Raw genomic sequence first — 21,170 nt, 5'->3', positions numbered from 1 at the left:
CCCTTTAGTTTTGCCTTCTCTGTGTAATACTCAAGTTTGTATAATACATGGGATTGCCTCCCATAGGAGTTTTCAGTGCTCCAGCTTTAGAGCACTTTGATTTCCGTGCTCGTCACGCAAGGCAAAACCACAAAACCTTGATTTTACAGCAAAGAGCACAGAGCATTTTGTGAGGGTCAAGTAATTTTATGTATTTCCAGAAAGTGATGCCAAAAGAAGAAAGGACCTGCCCTCACTGCTGATACCAGAAAAGGTTATTACTTGTATCAATAGGAGCAGGACAGTAGGTCCAATGCAGTATGGGCTGCTGAGAAAAAGATTTTTGAGGTCTCAAAGAGGAGATTTTATGTGGAAAGATATGCAGAAAACAAGCCAATATGAGGGGTTGTTGTGAAGCATATAAACTCCCCATCTTGTCTTTCTGCTTGTTTCCCAGAATGTGTGTAATGGCAGTAATTCCTGCTGCTCTCTTCGGGCTGTAGGGCACTGTGGACATGGAGCTGCGTGCACAGCTCTTCTCTGCAGGTGGAATTTGTTCTTCCTTACAGAGTTGTTTTGTCATTGAATTGTTCATGGTTTCAACTTTCACAAGCTGGGAAAGTCCCAGTTCTCATCAAGGGACACCAGGCAGTCATGGTTCAGTAGGGGCCAGGGGAGGAGGCAGCCAAGGGAGAGCTGCAGTGGGCAGTACCCTTGCAAAGGCAAGGAGCCATGACACCTCTTTTCTGCCATTTCTACAATCACTGCAGACACTGCACTGTTTCCACGCAGTCCCACCAGTGCAGAGCAGGCACAGCACCTGGCAGGACCTTGGGATCCTGTGCAGACCTGGCACTGCCTTGGTGCGTCAAGTCACACTCGGTCCTGGACAGCCGGGCGCAGGCAGGGACTCGGAAATGCTCCGGATGTCTGTGCTTACTCTGTGTTGGGGGTCCAACTTCTCGGCACCAGATGCTGCCAGAGATGAGAAACAGCCCTTTCCACTGCCTAATTTCCTAATTTTAGCTCTCCACCTCGAGGCCCTGCATTGCTGGTTGCCATGGCGATCCTTCACCACTGGCATTGCCTCTGGCTTTTGCCTGCGGGTGCCTTGGAAATGTCTTTTTCCTCCTTGCTCCTCAGGAGACAACAGCTGAGGCAGAGGCATTGCATGTGACTCTCTGCACTGTCAGCTCAGGTCTTCTGCTTAGTGTTTACCTGTTAACATGCACCTTCATCCACAGGGTTACACTTCCCAGCCCTCCAAAAGCATTGAGCATTCCCATCCCCATTCTGTGGACAAGCTGGGCTATGCATACATGACGCTACCCAGCTGCCCTGAACTTCTGGCCCTTGAGCTGTTGAGAACAGCCTTCTCCATGGTCCTTGCCAGAGAAGATGGCTGGGGAGGTCGTGCCCCTGCAGGTGAAGGGTCAGAGTGCCCCTGTGCTGTGGCAGACATTCCAAAGGCACAGACACTCCTGCCCTGGCTTCATCCTGGCAGCTTTTACACCTTCCCACTTGTTCTCTGGGCAACAGAGGAGTACCTAAAAGAAAGAGAGAGAGCTTGGGCACCTCACTCGAGGCAGAAGAGAGGAAGTGCCTTGCCAAGGCTTGCAGTGGAAATGCCACTGTGCAGCAATTAATAACAACTCTCTGCCCTTTCCCTTCCGCCTGCCTGAGCGCGCTGTGGACTGGAACGGGTGACACTTGCCAAGCACAGGATGACAGAAAAGGCACGGGCAGCTCTCAGAGACAAAGCAGTGTAAAAGCTGTGATTCCAGTAAATCCTGATATTAATTAATTTAAGGGCAATGATGTTGAAACACTGTGGAGTCTTTTTTTTACATTTTAAAATTTTAAAATTTGTGGTTTATATTTTCAAGCTTTTACAAGGCAGGTGCAAGGATGGACTATTCAATAATTAAGTGGCAGCTGCCATCCTCACTCACACGACTCCAGCAGGTAAAGCTTTATAAAAACATATATTACAAGGTCCAAGGTAAGTATCTGTCACTATCAGAGTATCTGTCACAAGAAACCAGTTTGGCTGGTAGATTCTGGGAGATCACCAGAGAATCAGGAGATTATAAAGCCCCATTTGCACACCCCCACTGGGCTCATCCAGTCATGCACCTCTGTCCCTGTTACACTGTCATTTGTGCACAGGAGACTCCCACATTTGCTGGCAAGGCAGCCAGGAGCTGCTAGAAGAGCTCCCACCCTGTGGCATGCCACAGCTGGGTTTGAGAAACCCTGTGCCAGAGTGAGAGGGCAGGCAGGCAGAGCAGCTTGCTTCATTTCTTCCTCTGGCTGAATCCTGAGGAGGAGAAAGCCATGCTGGAATGTGGCAATGAGCCCCAAACCCCTGCCAGCCTAGGGCAACTTAAGGCAATAAGAAGAAGCAACCAGAAAATTGTATTGCTTTGATTAATAAGAAAAATCAGAGTAATGTGGCCTTCTAGCCTGGCAGGTGGCAGAGTGTCTTCAGATGCTGTTCTGGTGATGTCACCTTGCCAGCATCCCCTGCCCAGGTTCCAATGGAAGAGCTGTGGGATGGTTCCTGGGCTTTAGCACTAGCAGGGAGGGAGCTGTGGATGGCCACATTGGAGAATGGATTTCCAAGTGAGCTCCCTTGGGGAGAGGAGTCCAGCAATCTGAGCTCCAGCACTGCAGATGCTTGTTGAGGCCAGCTGCATTGTAGCAGTGCCCTAAGTCCCAGGCAGGAATCAAAAGCCAGGCTTGGCATTGGTGGGCATGGATGGGAGGTGGCTGCTGGCAGTCCTACCTGTCCATGGGAGAGGCAGAATGCTGTCATCTATTGCAGGCACCTGGATTACAGACCTCACTGGGTGGCCATTCAAAGCTGTGCCCAGCTGGTTTTTCTGTCTTTGACAGCTTGAAAGGATTGACAAGTTGTTCAAAACCCCTTAAATGGATCAGCACTTTGGTAGCTACATGCATTTTAGGTGTGTGAGTGCCCAAAGTCAGACTCCAGCCTTGGACAATTAGAGTTTTTCTTTGTGCATTTTGCAAAATGAGCTGTTCTTCCTTCCCTGCGCTGAGCTGCACGAGGTTGCTTTGTGCAGTGAAGCACTCCTGTTGTTCCATCCCACCCCAGAAGTGCCTGGTTCATTTACCCCAGCCCTCCCCTGGAAGATGACTGGAAAGAGCTGGATGCAGGAGAAGCTCAGAAACAAAATGTGAAAGGAGATGAAGAGGCAGGAGGGTGATGCTGTCTTCATGGGGAGAACAGGTCTGGGACATGGAATACATTTCTCAGCTAAGACTGGCATGTCCAAACACTGTATTTGACAGAATAAGCAGCAAAACAGGAACTCCTGCAGAGAATCCAAGAGATGTTTGTCACTATGTGAACCTGGAGGGATTCCTGCAGTGATTTGAAAAGACCTTCTCAGGTTTGATGAATTGTGCAGTAGGCCAGCAAACAAACTATTCTGAAGACCAGGGCAAGGTTATTCAGAAAATGATCTGGCTGTCTCTGTGGGCTGTTCAGTAAAGACAGCACCTCTCTGAAACTGTGGTTTAAAATCAAAACAAACAAAAAACTAGAATAAAGAAGAAATAGGAGGAAAAAATGTGTTCAGCATTTGTCAATAATGCTTGCTCTTCTGACAAATTCTGTTCCTTTTTCATCACCTATTTTCAAAAGTAAATGATGGAGGTACAAAGATGCCACAAATAAGCAGAGTATAAGAATAATACTCTGATGAGAAGGTGAAAAAACATTTTTGTATTAGAGGGAAGAAACATAGCAGATGTGATTGACTTATCTCACTGATTATTTTTCATTCCTTAATCTTCTTTCTGATGCAAAACTGTTGCAGAAGCGAGTTGGCTGGCTTAAACCAGATACTCAACATACAATGGAAAATGTTAAGTGAAATGAGAGTCACAAAGGAAATTAATGACAAAGCAGGGAATTAAGCCAGGCTCTTCAAAGTCTGAACCCTGAAACTGCCTTCTCTTTTAAAAGTCTATTTTAAAAAAGCATTAAATGGATAAAAATAAGTGGTAGTTGTATCAAAACCATGATTAAACTATGGAAATATTCCACACTAGGTGTCACCAGTTTAGGAATGCTGTGGGACACCAAGAAAAAAACCCAAAAATATTTGATAGTTATGTGAGCAACAATACTTGTGATGACTTTGGCTAGGAGAAAATTGTAAAGCATATCAATTGTGCTGCAGGACATAAGTCAACTGCAGGCTGTCAGGAACCAGGAAGGAATTTTCATTATGGGAGGATTACTGGATAATTATCTTATCCATGACAGTGTTCTTCCTTTAAAAGTGTTTGATCTTGACTAGTGAAAGCAAGATAATGGGTCAGTTTTTTGTGACAGGGACATTATCTGGTGCCTGATGGCAATCTCTTCTGCCTGTTTGTGTTGTACCTTTCTCTAGGGATATGTTCACCTTCTTCCTAAGTGTCTCGAGCAAAGACATTTCTGCTTCCTACCCTCTGTGAAAAGAAATTTTAAAGACAGCAGTCATTGGCATGAGCAAATTATTCTTGCCATTCATGCTAGACTTCCTCTTGCTCATGTTTGCTCCACTTCTCCCAGGTGATTTTCCAGGAATGACCTGAAGGAAACCCTGTATTCCTGGGACTGTAGCCCTTGTTCTTGTGTCTGCTGCTTCTCATTGTCTGAGCTGTCCATCTATTGAAGTCATGTCTCTCTTGTTCTGTCACCCCCACCTTAACACCATGGTACCTTTTGGTCCTGATACCAGTTAAATGTGCTGTTTTTTTAACTGTGTTGTTAGTCTTGTGGGGAATGATGTATTTTGTGTCTCTGACTTTGTGTCTTGCAGGAAGAGCCAAGGAGCAAATCTAAGATCTGTGCCAATGTTTTCTGTGGAGCTGGGCGTGAGTGTGCAGTGACAGAGAAGGGAGAGCCAACCTGCCTGTGCATTGAGGTATGGGAGCAGCACAGGTTCTGTATCTGGGACAGGTGGCATCACCATCACCCCTCAGATGGGTTTCTGTCACTGGAAGGATCCCCTGATGGAATAAGGCTATGGCTGTTTTGAAGCAGCTGCAAAGTCACAGTGGCTCTTCAAAAAGCAGGACTGTTTCCAGTGTTGTGTGGGGGAAGAGCCCTGCAGGGTAGATACAGTCTGGGACTCACAGCTGTGCTGCTTGCAGGACTGCCTAGGGTCTTTACACGCACAGGAGACTTTTGTTGGGAAAGCCCAGGGGGGTATGGATGTGCAGCTGGCTTTGAAGGGCACTCTAGGGAGTGGTCTGTGAGCTCCAAGACAGTCTGCCCTCACTGGCGCCTTGTTTGAGTAGGTTACAAGCACCCTACTAAAAATCAGCTTTTGTAAAATGGAAATAATTGTGGTAGAGTGCTGTAAGGATGAATAGCTGTATCCAGCAGGGAGTCAGAGATGATTAGAAGAGCCTTTCCCAGCTGTAGGGACACAATGTCTCCCTACTGTGCTCTGCTCCGTGCCTTCAAAACATTTCTGCCTGGCTCCTGGGAATGGCCATGTGGCTCTTTGTTCCCCCTTCCCTCAGAGCTTGCAGCTCTGGCATGACCAGCCTGGGCACTGGAGAGTGAAATGCTCTGTTAGCAGGAAGAGAGTCTGTCACTCTGGGTAGGCTTGGCCAGACCAAAAGGGACAGAAGAGAGAAGCTCATAGCCTGAACAGTGGCACTGGTGAACTCTCTTTGCTGTGAGCTGTGCTGTTTGTTCATGGCTGCTGGCTTATTCTGCCATTTGGCAGCAGAAGGGTGGAGCAGAGTCTGCAGAGAGATGCAATGGAGCCAACCAAGCGCAGGCATAGAGACCAGAGGCACAGAAGCACCTCTGGGCAGGCATGGCCACAGCACATGGAGCAGCAGTTGCAGGATTATGCTCCATATTTCTGCTGAGCACTGATTTCTCTGCAGATGTTTGCTCTCAGAAAGACTCCTGTCATGCTGGTAGTGATGGAAACTGGGATGAAGTGAGGCCTTTGAACTCACACCCACAGACTTCTCTGTGTGGGTTTTCCTGGGGTAATGATGGGTGAGTTAGCCTGTTCCAAACACAGGGCCAAGGGGACTATGCCAAGGACTTCTCCTGAGCTGGGCTATGGTTGGACTCACCGAGCTGTCCCAAGGAGGCAGGTGAAAGGCTGTGTTCTCTGGCTCTCCCACAGAAATGCAAACCTCACAAGAGGCCTGTGTGTGGGAGCAATGGCAAGACGTACCTGAACCACTGTGAGCTGCACCGTGATGCCTGCCTCACCGGCTCCAAGATCCAGGTGGACTATGATGGCCACTGCAAAGGTAACCCTGGCAAGGAGGGCTGGATACACTCAGGGACAGAGAGCTGGAAGGGAAGCATGGTATGATAACAAGGCAAGGCAGAGGCCTCACCAGCAAGACCTTGTCCCACAGTTGCTGAGTGGGGTAAACAAGGCAAGCCTCTGAACAGGAGCCAGATTCAAGCAAGAGTCCAGACGACCAGGCAAGCTGGCAGTGATGAAGTAGGCCTGAAATCAAGTTGTGAAGTCAGGGCTGGTGACTCTGGTAACCAGAATAAAGACAAGAGGCACACAAGCTCACAGTGATGCAGCCTGTGGCGTTAATTCAGCCTCCTGCTGGGTTCAGGGTGTCCCCAGCAGGCTGCACGGGTCCGGATAGCACAGTCCTATTGGGGACAGACTGTCTGATTCCCAGGCAGCTCTCAGCTGCAGGCAACCTTAGCAAGCTTAAGGGATATCAGCTCTTTAGTGATTATCAGCTCACTGTGATTTCTGCTCTCAGCTTGCTAGGTGCCTAGGCAGGCAGACACAGGGAGAGAGAGGAGAAGGCAGTTTAGAATTCCACAGTGATGTCTTAATTGAATCTTCTGTGAAGGGTTCCAGCAACAGCTCTTCTACCAGAACCAGCCTAAAACAGGGTACAGGGGGATCAGAAATGGTCCAATGGCAAGGGTTAGAGGAAAGTGACCTATGGGCTTCCAGAGAGATAAGCAGGGGTCCAAAGGCAGAACTGGGGCTTCTAGCCATTCACCATGACTTGGCATTTCCTATCTCTGGGCTTCTGCTTGCCACAGGGCCCTTGCAGGCCCTGTGCCTGCTACATAGCAGGGCTGAGATCAAGGTGGGAACACAGCCACCAGGACAGAGCCTGGATCAACAGTCTATGGAAGAGAGTGGTTGTAACAGAGCTGGAGACAGGCATGGCTACAACATGATAATCACAGGCAAGGACTAGGAGTTGAGGAATCAGATATGAAATGGAGCCTCATGGTTCACAGTTAGAGAGTTTGGATGGAGGCTCTAGGTGAGGCCAGCAGGGTCATTAAGGCCCTCATTAGTGCACTGAAAATCCTCACACCTTGACTATGGGGGGACCTTGGAGCTATTGTCTCCCCAAGCTTCTGGGAGTGTGGCACTCAGGAGAGCAGGGCAACCTTTTGCTCCTGCTGCCTCACTCTAAGCTTTTGGATTCAGCCAGGTAAGTGTCCCAGTTTAACTGCTGAGGAAAAGTCATGCTCTGAGGATAAACTCCTAAAACCAATACTATCATCCATGTTCCTAAGGAACCTCAATAACTTTAGGAGCAAGGATTTTGCCTCATCAGTGGGCCTGTTTAACTCACACACACAGTAGCTGCATGATTTTCTTGTGTTCAGACAGAGTTTCATGTGTTTAAATGTGTGCCCACTGTCTCTTACCCTGTCACTGAATACCATGGATAAAGGTCTGGTGCAGTCTTCCTCATCTCCTTCCATCAGATTTATAAACATTGATGAGATTGTCCCTGAGACTTCAAATCTTTGGTCTAAACTGTCTTCAGTATTCCTCATGGTCCAGGGATTCCAGCCCCTCAATCATGTATGTGGCCCTCATATACCCAAAGACTCGTCTGCTTTTACCCATGGTGGGAAGAGATTTGTATTGCTTCACACTGCATCAGAAATGTCCTTTTCTGTCTTTCCATTAACAGAGAAGAAGTCTGAGAATCCAGCTGCAAGTCCAGGTAAGAAGCTGTGTCCTGTTTGGCTGAGGCCTCTGTATGAATCTGTGTGCCCTGGGAGATGGGCAGGGGGTGTGCTGGGGGGGTACAGAGCTCTGTGTAAAAAGCATACCCTGAATGGGCTGTACAAGAGTCTGAGTTGATAAATCAGCTGAAAGGTGATTGCCCAGCTCTTTACTCTTGGGTAACCTTTCAGAGCTCATGCATCTCCTGGGCTTTTCACTGTACTGGGATGTCTCAGGGACTCAGCATAGACTAGGTGCAATGAAACCCAGTTTGCCCCCAGGGACTCAAACTGTGTTCATCACCCAGACTGAGGGATGGAGCACTCTTTTAAAAGGAAACTTTGCTTTAGGAGTGATGAACCAATGGGTGCAGAGGCAGAGAGTCAGGTACAGCTGAACTGCCTGCCTGTACCATCAGCCAGCAAGATGATCTTGAGTCTGTTCTAACCTAAATGATTCTATGATCACCTAAATTTTAAGTCTCTTCGATTCCCTGTGCTTGGCAATCCCTTATGTATTGATTGCCATGTGTACTTTACACTGGATTTTAGGGCCATGGCTTGTCATCAGGAGAGCCTTTTCCTATTCATGACCTCTAAATACTGGAGCTGTATAATCATCAACTTTAACAGATGAGAGCAAAGTCTCACACAAACTAAAGAGGAAGGACCATGTCAGAGCATGGCCACCACCCTAAAGCAGTTTAAAAGAAGTACAAAATGAAACATGCAGAATCCCTACAGAGCTGATTTTTTTAATCTCTCCATCTGCTTGTGATAGTAGTCACTGGATTCAGAAGATCGTTAGTGTGTGCAAGTGACATGAATGCACACTGATTCCTTTTCTGGCTTTGCTGACCACTGGGCAGAAAAGGTGTGAGAATTCCCAGCTAGGCTTTCATTTTTGTTTCTAAATCACAGTTTGTATTAGCACACAAAGTGATAACTGCTCTGGAGAAACCTGTGACACTGGCAAGCACTGTGAATGAATAAGCCCAGCCTGACCCCCTCTCATTTCCAGTCAGAGTGGACAAACCAGGGCTTTGAAGAAAACAGTATTTCCTGAGATAATAGGCCCTAAAATTCAAGTCTTGGAGACAGAGTGGTAGAAAGGCTTGCTCAGTCTAGTCTTCCCCCTTGCAGAGGATAGAGGTTTTGGTATTTTAGGGTTGACAGCTGAATGACAATTCTACGCAGTGTCGGGAAGCCTGGGGACATTGTCAGTCACCTTCCTCCCTCAGTCTGGGACTCTTCACACCAAGATGAGTCAGCTTGGGGTTGTTCTTCCACAAGCTTCAGGAATGGGAAGGAAGAGCTTTGGCAGGAGTGTTGTTTTCCAGCCGTGCCACATGGCAGGAGTGTTGTTTTCCAGCCGTGCCACATGGTGTCACCAACAGCTCATCCACTATTCAGCACATGTCAAATCTGCTTGGATCTGGCAGTGATGTAACCCCAAGGAACTGGACCGAGGGGCTGCAAGCTGCCATCAGGGCGAGCTGGCTGCCTTTTATTTCCAGCTCTCTCTTTGTGATCTCCCTGCACCCTGATTTCTCTCACTCTTGTTTTTCCTTCTGCTGCACTGTCTCCCATCACAGTTGTCTGCTACCAGTCGGACAGGGACGAGCTTCGGCGCCGGGTGATCCAATGGCTGGAAGCTGAGATTATCCCAGATGGGTGGTTCTCCAAGGGCAGTAACTACAGTGAAGTCCTGGACAAATATTTCAAGGCAAGTAGAGCAGCACCTGTCTCAAAGCCCAGACAACATTTCTTGCCTTGCCACTGCATGACCGCTGCTGTGCCCCCAGCTGAGAGGCTCCAGTGAGTGATGTGCCTGTTGAGCTGGGGACCAGAGGGATCTGATAAGTCCTACAGCCTGATGTGTTATGGCCTGCCTGCAGCAGCCACTGACTGAGACATTGACACAGTTTGTGACAACCAGATGTGGAGCATCTCTGATTCCTGGTGTCTGATCTGCCCTGGGGAAAAGGAAGAGGACAAGCCTCATGTGCCTGTAGCAGAGTAGAGGACTAATCTTGGATAAAATGCCAGAGGAAAAGAGGTGAAAGTGCTGGAAATGCAGGAAGCTGTGGCAGGGGCTGCTGATTTTTTGGTCTAGATAGTGCCAAGGCCATGCTGAGATGGGTACAAGGGACATTTGGGGGCTTCAAGGAATATGTCCCAGTTGTGGCTGAGAGCTGGCAGTTCCCTAGTACTCTGTAGAGTGAAAGCCACTTGAGTCTTGGGCCTTGCAATAATCCTGTTCCTCCCTCCTCCCTGTCAGTCTATCCCTCAGCCCATCTGCACCCCCTTCTGTAACCAGCAGATCCCAAGCTTCTCCCATGCTCCTGCCACATGCACCGCTGTGTCCCTCCCCCTCATGCCTGGCTCCTGACAGAGACTTCAAAGCATTCAGGATGGAGCTGGAGGAGCAGGTGGGGAAGAGGGGAGAGCATTTAAATCATGAGCTGTTGACAGCCAGAGATTAATGGTGCCTGACAGGAGTTAGCACTGCAAGCAAATTTGCCATGGCAATGGCACCCCCTGGTGAGACAGAGGAGCTGGTCCCCTCGCTCCACAGAACATCCTCACATTTGCAGTGGAAATCCACTGCCCTGGGCGCTCCTGTCAGTGCCTGCCAGCACCAAAAAGCAGCAGTGTCCTGTGTTAGTCCCACTGCCTGCAAATATGCTGTGCCCAGCCACTTTTGCAGGGTCTCCCCAGGTCATGGGCTTTGCTGAAATGCATGAGCCAGCCACGGGCTTGTTCCACTGTCACCACACACCCACTGTCCCCACGCCTGTCAGCGTGCTGGTGATATCCTGAGGCTGAGCTCAGAGGCAGGCAGCCTCACGTTCTCTTTACTGTCCCACTTTTTCTGGAGCACTGATCCCAGCCACTGGGTGGGAGATGTTATGGCAATGAAATACCTCTGCTCGTTCCGAAGGGAGAATTTCCATGGGCAAGGTCAACAGTATGAGGTTCAGTAAGGGGAAGTGTCAGGTCCTGCATTTGGGTCACAACAATGCCAGGCAGAATTACAGGCTGGGGAAACAGTGGCTGCAAAGGGGGGTGGTGGAGTCACCATCCCTGGAAGGGTTCCAGAAACAACTGGATGTGGCACTTGCTGCTGTGGTTTAGTTGATAAGGTGATGTTCAATCTAAGGCTGATGATCTTGGAGGTCTTCTCCAACCTTAATGATTCTGTGATTCTCTATCAGGTGGTAATCCACCTTTTCAACTGCCTTATTCTTTAAGCTTTGAAACATTTTTAAAGCAGAATTCAGAGTTTGGAACAACTTGGGACAAATCAAGGCAAAGCAAACTAAATGGCTTCAAACACACAGAAATTTGTGTCAGCAACATATGTCTGCTGTTACTGGAGGAATTTTGTCCTGCCAAGCTGTGGGGCTCTTCATGCCCTGCATTCCTGCAAATGGCCTGATTCCTGTGCTGCATGTAGGAAACACTGGAGGCATAGTTGAAATGAAGCTTTTCCCTTTTCTCCTTGATGGGGAGGTTTGTAGATGTGGCATTAAGCTTTTCCCTCCTGGAAGCCTGACTTTGGGGCTCACTGGGATGTGCTTTGCTTGTCAGGCAGGTCATGACCTTGAAGGACATTATTTCAAGAGGAGCAAGACTGGTAGTAGGAAGCTGCTTCATTTTGGAGAATCTCTATGGGAATGCCCTAATGTAGACCATAACTTTGAAAGGCAAGAAAACTCACTTAACAGTCTGGGTCATTAAGAGAACTGCAGTCATTTTCATAATAAAAAGCAGCTTCAAAGTCTAGTGGAAGTTACCATGTGGAGCAGTCACACAGGATTATTTCCCTAGTACTAGATGTTTCTCCTGAAACACACAGAGGTAACAACAGGCAGTGTGTATTCCAGCATTCCTGAGAGCACTGCACAAGGAGCCACAGTGACCTGCCCCAATCACACAGCAAAAATTAGGTGGCAGCAGTCTGTGTGCAGGATTAATTTTCCCTTCACAGCAATGCAGCTGTCTCTGAGGGGGCACAGCAGATCCTGCTGAGTGCCCAGCGCTGTGGTGTCACATCTCCAAACAGGAAAGCAAAATGCAATTACTTCTTTGGGAGTACAGCCAGATTTTGGGGCTAAAGCTGCTGCTCTTCAGTGCCAGGAGTCTTGTCAGGACCTTAAGAAGTTGATGGTGAGGTGTTGTGCTATTGCATTAAATTTTTTCCCTGGTATCAGCAGAAAATTGCTTCCTGTGATTTTTCCCTTTTGTCACTGTCAGAGTCCAGGCACAGCTTTGGATTTACCCATATTGGAAAGCTGACACCTCCTTGAATGCAGCTGGTCTGCTCTAAGGCAGGAGGTATATAAGAAAGCTAAGAGCTGGCTGAAACAAAGAGAAGAAATAGGGTTAGAGCCATAAATCAAGCAGCAGGAGGTGAATGAGAGGCAGTGTAGCTTATCTATGAGAACAAGGCTAGGATCATTTCTCTCTTATTCTGAGGCTAATGTGGATATGTTGCTGCTTTCCTCTGAGCCTCTTTCTTTGTGAAAAACAGGGATAATGGAACTTGTCTCACTAAAGCTTCAAAATGCTATGTAGGTATGGAAGTGGAAGAAGGAAGGGGTGCTTTGAACTGATAAATGAGAGCTTCTCACATCTTCCCATCTTCCCCTACAGAGCTTTGATGATGGTGATTCTCGCTTGGACTCCACTGAATTCTTGAAGTTTGTGGAGCAGAATGAGACTGCCATCAACATCACCACCTACATGGACCAGGAGACCAACAAGTTGCTCAGGTGGGCAGTGGACAGGGTGCCAGAGGGAGGACCGGGGGGCAGATGTGGTAGAATGGAAGATGGAAATTCACTCATGGTAAATATCAGCTAGGGCTTGCACTGGCAGAGTTAACTGTGTAGGAAGTGGCTTCCACCTTAAATAGGTGTGAACACACAAGAGGAGCAGTCCTGTCTCTACCCTTCATGTTAGGCACGTATTCCAATCCTCTTTTGCCCTAAATGTAGCACTTGTGCAGCCAGAAGGGAGTTGGGTAACAGAAGATTTGTCATCTTCTTTCTATTTCCTAATAAATTAGCTTTCCGGGGGACTGCCCTCTCCTTTTGCCTAATAGCTACATCCAGTGCAAGGAAGATGGTGGGAAAACGCCATTCATAGGCAGCTATGGTTTGAGAGGTTTCCCTCTTTCTTTGTCTGCCACTGTGTGAAAAAAACGCTGCTTGTGGTTATGCTGTGCTTGCATCTCTACTTGTGTGACAGCATGCAGATGTCAACAAATGTGGATGTCCCATTCCTGCTGTTCTCAATATCCCCCCACTGCCCAGCCCGCTGCCAGACAGAGTATTTTGTGACTGTTCTTCTTTTCTCTGTATCCCATGAGGTTTCCTTAGAGAGAAGCCACTTGTGCCAGACATCCTGGAGTCTCCCTAGTTATTACTGGTTTTAGTCACCTGCACTCTGAAGACAGTGGAGCAGGCACTGGCCTAGCACAGCCCTGTGCAGAACAAGCCTCTGTGTTTCCTTTCAGGGGACTCTGCGTAGATGCCCTCATCGAGCTGTCAGATGAAAATGCTGACTGGAAGCTCAGCTTCAATGAATTTCTCAAGTGCCTCAGCCCATCCTTCAACCCACCAGAGAAAAGTAGGAACTCCTCACTTATCTTGGGGAACAAGAGGGGTCCTGGGAAGGGAGGAAAGAAAAGAGATCAGCTTCAGGCCAGACATCGGGTGCTGTAACTCCACAGCCAGAGATAATTTTAATATATGCCTGCCTCTTTTCCAACAGCACCCTTTGTCCCTGCATTGTTGAGAGTACTGCTTTTACTGTCCCAGAGCTCCTGCAGCTCTTGTAATAAGAAAGGTTTGGATTTTAGAAGCAAGGACATAGGTTGAATGGGTATGGTATGCTTGTAAGATCAAGGCATGTATTTAACAGTGCAGAGGTCAATCATGTGAGGAGTTCATGGCCAGATAACTTAGGAAAGTCAGACCAGACCAAAGTCCTGCTATGCTCTGCCTTTCACACAGAGAGCCTCCCTGATGACCATCTCAAAGTTCACTATCCTTCCAAATAATTTCCCCAACTTATCCTCATCTAGATCAGAATAACCCAAGCTTTCATTTCAGGAGTTCTTTTCTTTGTGTAACAAATAAGGAAATTCAAACAAATCCAACACTGAGATTTCATTTGGAATTGAGAAATTGAAACGTGTTCTTCTGATGAAGAAAAACAAAGGGTTTGACTTTCCCAAATTATATTTTGGCTGATTTTACTCACCAAATTCAGCATGAATATTTTAGTCATGAGGAAACTTCTGATGGTTGGGGGAAGGAAGGCTTCCCCTTCAACCAAGGCATCTCCAAAGTATGTTTCCTTTAGCCTGCTCACTCTCACAAGCACTGCCTTTGTGTTGTGCCTCTTCAGAGTGTGCCCTGGAAGATGAGACCTACGAGGACGGAGCAGAGACCCAGGTGGAGTGCAACCGCTGCGTCTGCGCCTGTGGGAACTGGGTGTGCACCGCGATGACGTGCGAGGGTCCGTATCTCCCCAGAAAGTTACTGTGTGTGGGTCTGGACAAAAGAATTCTCACTCTGTGTCCTTCCAAAGGCACCAGCTATCCAGGGTTCTTCTCTCTCCAGCTTTTCCTCAGCTTCTCCATGGCTGGTTTCTGCATAACCCTCACTTGTTCCATGTTAGTCAAACCCAAGCTGGTACTGTTCCAGAGGTCAGAAATTATGTAACTGGGCTCGGGGCAATGCTGATGGGGTTTGTAGTTTGGATTTGGTGTCATGAAAATTCAGCACAAGTCTTCCAGATTAGAGCTACTCTGCATCCTGCTGGTGCAAACCAATTAGGTCACTGGCTGCTACTGTATGTGTAGGCGTGAGCAAGTCAGGATACATGCCCATATCCTCACTGTATCTGTGTTTATGGAATTTGTAAAAGAGGATCTAGGATCCTGTCTTGATCAAGAGGGGATATAGGAACCTTCATCCAATGCCAAGAAAGCACTTTAGCTTCTTGCCACAAAAACTGCAGAATAATGCTGATGAAGGGAGATGGTGCTATAGTAAGGGAGGGTTGTTTGTTCCTCTTTTGGAAGACCCTTAAACTTGCACAGCCAGGTACAATTGTGAGAGGTCACGGTGCAGTTGTGAACAACAGCTCTCTGTTTCACCTTCTCACACATAGTTCAGGGCCAGTGGAATGCCACCTTTTCCTTGTGTTGGCAAATGTATGGGTCCTTCCCAAGGAGCCACATCCATCCTCCCAGCATCGTGCTGCATTTCTCTGGCCTTCTCCCCTAGAAACTCAGTCCTTGCTGCATTTTTATATCCTTCTTCCCTAGAAACCAGGCCCTTGCAGGAGCTTTATTTCAGTGCTGTGTGGGACCTGCCAGGAGTATACTGGTTCAGATCTATAGCTTGGGCAGAGTAGGAGAGAGGGAAACAGCAGCAGTGTGTACAGAGCTTTTCATGTTTATCTGATCTTCTGCAGCAGAGGCTTCAGGATCACCTCAGCTCAGACTTAGCTGTAGCAGCAGGAACTCACCTGAGAAAAGACAACTGTAGTATTAATAGAGCTGCCAGAGGAGCTTCATGTAGGTGTCATAGATTAAGCAACAGAATGAGAGACTCTTTTTGTTGCCTCCCCAGAAACAACCTTCAAAGTTGCTATGCAACACCTGTTCTTGCTGCCTACTTTGTTCCCAGCATCCATGACAGAAGCATGCAATGGCATAACGATTCCTTGACTTTCTGCCCATAGTCAGAGCAGCAGAGGAGTTAGAGGCTATTGTTAGAGGAATAATGAAACTGAAGAATCAGATCAAACACATCAGCACCTTACATCTTCATTGAGTAAAATTACCTCTTCATTAGATATCAGTTATTGTACTTAGGTTGCACTGAGCTTCCATTTATTCCCTTCAAGAGGCCAAGATGTTTGAGCTAATTATAGGTGTTTCTTTTCAATAATATGCAGCCTCTTCTACGTGGCTTTATTATCAGTCACTTGGGAGGGAGAGACAGGGACAGATTGTACACTCAAGTTGTGAAGTCCCAGGCAGCCACAAGGCCTGTTCTCTTTCTAAGTAGCCAACCCATACCACCCTCCAGCAAAGGCTTCCTAAGCTTGAGGGATGCTGTGCCTGACCTGCCTCTCTTTGTTCTTCATGGTTCAGCATCTGAAATTTGCATCCCCTAGTTGTGAAACACTAAATTCCATTTCTGCTTCTAGGGAGGAATGAGAAGGCGCCTGCTCAGAGACACCGACCTGATCAAGATTTGACTGAGGAGGAGATGGCCAGATACGTTCAGGAACTGCAGAAGCATCAGGTCAGCATGAAGCTGGGAAGGTCTGCTTGCACTAAGCCTCCCCTTGCCAGATGGGTTCCTTCTGTTTCTGTCACTTGGAGACTTCTAGAAGTAGAAGGGAGTAAGAGGTAGAAGGAGGAGCAGAGTAAATCTCTTGCCTGTGGGGACAAGATCAGGTGTGGGGCTTTCAGCTACAAGCCAGTGTTGTCACTGTCTGTGGATGAATCAAAGACTTCAGAGCACTACCAATTCCTGTGTCAATGCAGAGCTTCACTTCTGTGCTCTCTTTTCTCTAGGAGACGGCTGAGAAGACCAAGAGAATGAGCACCAAGGAGATGTAAGGGGCCTCCACAGCGGAGGAGCCCAGGAGGATGGGCCCAACCTGCCATCCTGTCCTCCAGTGCTGATCTCAGTATGCACAAGTGTCTGCTACAGTTGCCCAGTCACAGATATTTACATGTATAGCGATGGGTTATTTGTTTTGTAATACACAAAGAATGGGGCCAGGAAAGGGGAGCAGAGCCCACCTGTTCAGGGAGCTTCATTGCTGGGACCTTGGAAGGCTGGGAGGGACTTAGAGCAGCCTCTGGGGCCCATCCCCAGAGCAGAGAGCTGCTCCCTCCAAAAGCTAATAGGGATTTCTTGTTCCTCTGGATCTGGGGAAAGGATGGAGGTCAATGCTGGATAGAAAAGCTTTCAGTCAATACAATTGTCAGCACCACCCTTGGCTGCAGAGATACAGGCCTGGCAGTTTTGTGGCTGAACACGTGTGCTGCAGGGCACCACTATCCAAGGACCTTACCCTTTGCTTCGAGCTCCTCAAACCTAGTCAGCCTGGTGTGACACCTGGGACTCGTGGTGCCATGCTGGCATAAGTCCAGCACATTCCTCCTTGCTTTCCACCAGACTGTCCCCAGCAGCTCCTCCAGTACACTGTGGGCTCCAACACAACATGGTTCCTTTTGACCTCATCTCACTCTTTCTCTCCCTGCCCCCTCCTTAGAGGTGCTATCATATTTTTTTCTTATCACATTCACATGCTGACTCCCCTTTTTTTGTTGTTTCGGGTTTTTTATTATTTTATTTCCTATGGTAGTGATTCAGCTTTTGTATGTTTTGTAGCTCTAGATCTTTCAAGAAAACCCAGCATGTGGGTTTTTGTTGTTGACAGTGCTGTAATGCCCATGCACAGTTTGTATTGCACTGTGCGCAGCTGCCACAAACACCACAGGCAAATTGTGAGCCTTGCACTACAGGGTATTTCCCAGCTGGGGGACAGCAGTGTCCCTCGTGGGAAGGAGAGACAGGGTTGGATGTAATTAGTTTCACCAGACACAGATTGCCACTGCAGCTCTCTAGCTCTCACTCTTGTAGCTAGCATTGATCGTGTGCTCAAAGTCTGTGCTCGTGCCTCTCTAAATTGCTCAAAGCAGTCTAGAGACAGAGGGACCAGGCAATCCCATTAGTACAGTATCTTAAAGCTTAACTATGCAGAAAACTGTTTAGTTGTGCTGTTGGCATCATCTTGGGCTTTTCATCTTCCTCTGGGGTGAGGCAGCAGCGTTATTCTTTGATTCCAGGTATGAGTTTGGAGTCAGTGCTGGAAGCCTCATTACTGACACATTTCTCAATGTCATTATCAGACCACCTTTGAGCACTCTCACATTCCTTCGTGGGTCAGTTTCATCCCACATGTTTCTCAGAGCATTGATCCTACATGTAAATGAAATGCTCTTTTGTTGATAGTCACCTCTGTAGCCTGAAGCTCAGCTGATTTTCTTATGCAGCTGTCAAATGTACTTCATGCACACCTGAACATCCATGTTCCCTTCATGCCTGTGCTGTGCTTCCCAAGCAGTTGCATGTGCCCTGATCCACTACTTGTGACTTCCATCCTTCTGTTTGTGAGCAACTTCAGCAGTTGTTGCTGTGTATCTTGCAGCCCCTATTGCTTGCTCAAGCAAAATTCCACTTGCATCTGCAAAAGCATGTCCAGTTTGAGTGAAGATCAGCAGGACTTGAGTCCCAACCTCCTCTTCTTGCACAGTGCTTTCCTTAAAGAGGAGGAATGAATTGGTACCTAGAAGTATAGGAAAAGAAGAAAGCTTGGTCCCTCCTGTGCTCTTTCCCATGAGCCAGATGTGTTAAAGGCTGTCTGGTCTTTGAGCTGTTTTCCTGATGTGAAGCCAGAGGACTTGCATTAACTTTGACATCGTGCCACTTTTCCAGTGAGAGCTATAATGTACCCTGGCATTGGGGTTTTGGTATCATAAATACAGGAGACTGTTTTTTGGGTTTTTTTCCTCATGAGGGCCTGGACTTGAGTAGCTGTCACCTGTGAAGGTGAGAGGAATGAGTCCATGTGAGCTGAGGGTAATGTGCACAATGCTACACTGGGACAGAATAATTGTGTTCTGGTGGCACTGGAAGAAGTGGTTGGTGAAATAGGAGCACCCATTAGGCATAGGCTTGCTCCTTCCCAAGACTATGAGTGAAAGGGCTTCATGTGCTGGATCTGGAGTCACAGGAACATTGTTAATAATGTTTTGCTTTATTCCAGCCCTGCTCTAAAAGGTAGTTAGTGCCTCCCAGATCACTTCCTTCCAGCTTGGGTTGTTAAAGTGCCTTAGAGAAAACACAACAGCTTGCCTTAAAGGCTTTCCCTGGACAGGGATAACATCTTGTTCAGTCAGGAATATCTCCAACTGTGAAAACCAGAGCACGTGCAGGAAGGGGAGGCAAATGCATGGCTTCAGGGCTTCTGTAGGCTGCACTGTGCCGTGTTCTCTGTCCCCTCCTGCCTGCTGTGGCTGTGCAGCCATGTGGATGGGGGTGGCTGCTGGGGCAGCCAGGGATGTGTGCTGGCAGCTGAGGTTTACAGAGCTTGCTCTTGCACTGAGGGCGGAGGGACGGGCTGCAGTCTCCGGCAAGTGGAGCTCTCCGAGAAGCCATACAACAGATCCCAGGGTAGCCTAGGGCAGCAGCTGGGAGTGCAGCAACAGTGCCTCTGCAAGGGGCTGCTGCTGCCTCTGAAGCCTTTCCTCCTTGTGCCCCCACAAAGGGACGTGGTGGAAAGCGGGGCCCCTTCTAAGGGCAGCAGTTCTCAAAGGGGACCAAAACATCTTGGCAGCCCAGACTGAGCAATGCTCAGGCTTCTGCAGGCTGGTCACTCACTAACTCCTGCAGGCTGCTGGGGAAGGAAGTGCTGAATTTCAGCCATTGCCCTCTGGGACGATAGCTGTACAGACTACAAGGGGCAGGGAAGGTGTTTTGTTTTGTTTTTCCCAAAAAACCAAATTTAAGCAACAAACAAAAAAAGTCCCACTCCTCCCTTTATATTCCCTCCTGTATGTGTGTGAAATTTATCAGTATTCCGTAGGTTTCCTTAGTGCACTTATTTTACTTGATTTTGTAATTTTTTTGAAGCAGGGGGGTTTGGATATTACTGCCAAATAAATGAAACAAAATTTCAAAAATAACACTTGTTTGGTTTATTTTTCACAAGCCACACAACTTGTTTAAAAAAAAAAAATCTGTCTTTGCACACTCATACACAGATCTCAGTGTGTTAAACAAATGTACCACATGACTGTTTCTGTTTTATAGAATCAGGGGAATCAGGTGGAAAGAACCCATAAGCAAGCAAAAACAATAACTAAAGGCCTTGAGAATGTGACTGAATAGTGAAATAGCCTTCAGTGGTGGTGAATGACAGGAGGAAGTGCCCTACTATTTATTCATCTCCCCAGCAATGCCACTGCTTTCAGTGCTTCTGTGCAGATAATGGTCTGACAGAAGAGAAAGCTGCCTTGCTTTGTTCCACTTGGTGTGCTCCTTCCAAAGCTGTTTACAAAAGAAAACCAAACAACTCACAAACATTGGCTCCTCCGTGTTGTTTTTCACACCAAATGGCCTCTTTAGCATGGACCAGCTGCTGCACGTGCAATTCTTCTGTGGCATTCCCTGCCCGTTCACTGCTCAACTGCAAAGTGAGGCTGCTTTATTACTGCAATTTCTACTGTGAGGATTCCCCGGGATTTTAAGAAGAAATGAATGGAAGCAGCAGCCACAAATTTAGCTAGGTGGCACTACAAATATTTTGCCTTGTGCTCCATGCATATTTACTGAAGCAAAGTGGTTTTGAGGTGGGAGAGAGGAAAAGCAAAAATTCTGTTGCCCGCTGCTTGTAGAGGCCTGGGAAAAACTCTGACCTGTTTATGGAGTTGTGCATATCTGAGTATTAAATTACTGCACTATACCCTTAATCACAATTCTCCAGTGCTGTTAAGCTTCAGGTTGAGAAATAGGCTATTTAAGTGATAGATCAAGAGACTGAACTGCATTTGTAAGGTATTTATTAACTTTAGCTCTGAAGACGGGAGCAGACAGATCTATAATAAAACTCAGTCCTGAACCATGTTACAGGACACACCTTGAGGAGAGCCAGGCTTAAAGCACTACAAAAGACAAAAGCAAAATCCAGATGACCTTACTCTTGTGCCTACGTAAACTGTCCTAGAACAGCACAGTATTTGTAAAGTGGGGAAAATGATGTTGATAAGAAGTTAATAATACTGGTGAGGTGTCTGTTCTGCAGCTATCTCTGAGTTCACATCAGGGCTTATACTTGTGAATCCACAGACTCTTGGAAAACAAATGAAAGGAGTCCAATGGAAATTGACCTGTTCATTCCTATCCACTGTGGCACACTTTCTTGAAGGCTGGGCATAGACAACCTCCTCATCTCAGCAACAGGAGCTGTCATGTCAAAATATTGTGGTGATAAAATCCAGAGTTCATAAGAGCACCAAAGGAAGGGCAAGTGGACTATGGGTTTTGTCCATAGTATTCTAGACACCTTTGAAATCAGC

At 47.4% G+C, this 21,170-nt stretch overlaps 1 protein-coding gene across 1 annotated transcript in view; it reads left to right on the top strand.

Annotated features, from left to right (window-relative positions):
- FSTL1 (follistatin like 1) overlaps nucleotides 1-19,778 on the top strand; it is a 53,133-nt gene extending 33,355 nt beyond the window's left edge. The window contains exons 3-11 of the mRNA XM_063148399.1: nucleotides 4,821-4,925; nucleotides 6,156-6,285; nucleotides 7,954-7,986; nucleotides 9,583-9,713; nucleotides 12,647-12,765; nucleotides 13,512-13,624; nucleotides 14,408-14,518; nucleotides 16,223-16,320; nucleotides 16,596-19,778. Of these exons, the coding sequence (XP_063004469.1) occupies nucleotides 4,821-4,925; nucleotides 6,156-6,285; nucleotides 7,954-7,986; nucleotides 9,583-9,713; nucleotides 12,647-12,765; nucleotides 13,512-13,624; nucleotides 14,408-14,518; nucleotides 16,223-16,320; nucleotides 16,596-16,640 (885 nt within the window). The 3' untranslated portion in view covers nucleotides 16,641-19,778. The remainder of the gene's footprint in view (nucleotides 1-4,820; nucleotides 4,926-6,155; nucleotides 6,286-7,953; nucleotides 7,987-9,582; nucleotides 9,714-12,646; nucleotides 12,766-13,511; nucleotides 13,625-14,407; nucleotides 14,519-16,222; nucleotides 16,321-16,595) is intronic.
- Nucleotides 19,779-21,170: the final 1,392 nt, after the last annotated feature.

Source organism: Melospiza melodia, chromosome 2, assembly GCF_035770615.1.
Source record: "Melospiza melodia melodia isolate bMelMel2 chromosome 2, bMelMel2.pri, whole genome shotgun sequence".
Classification (NCBI taxonomy): domain Eukaryota; kingdom Metazoa; phylum Chordata; class Aves; order Passeriformes; family Passerellidae; genus Melospiza; species Melospiza melodia.
Note: the sequence above shows the minus strand (reverse complement) of the source record. Positions and strands in the feature narration are given on the sequence as shown.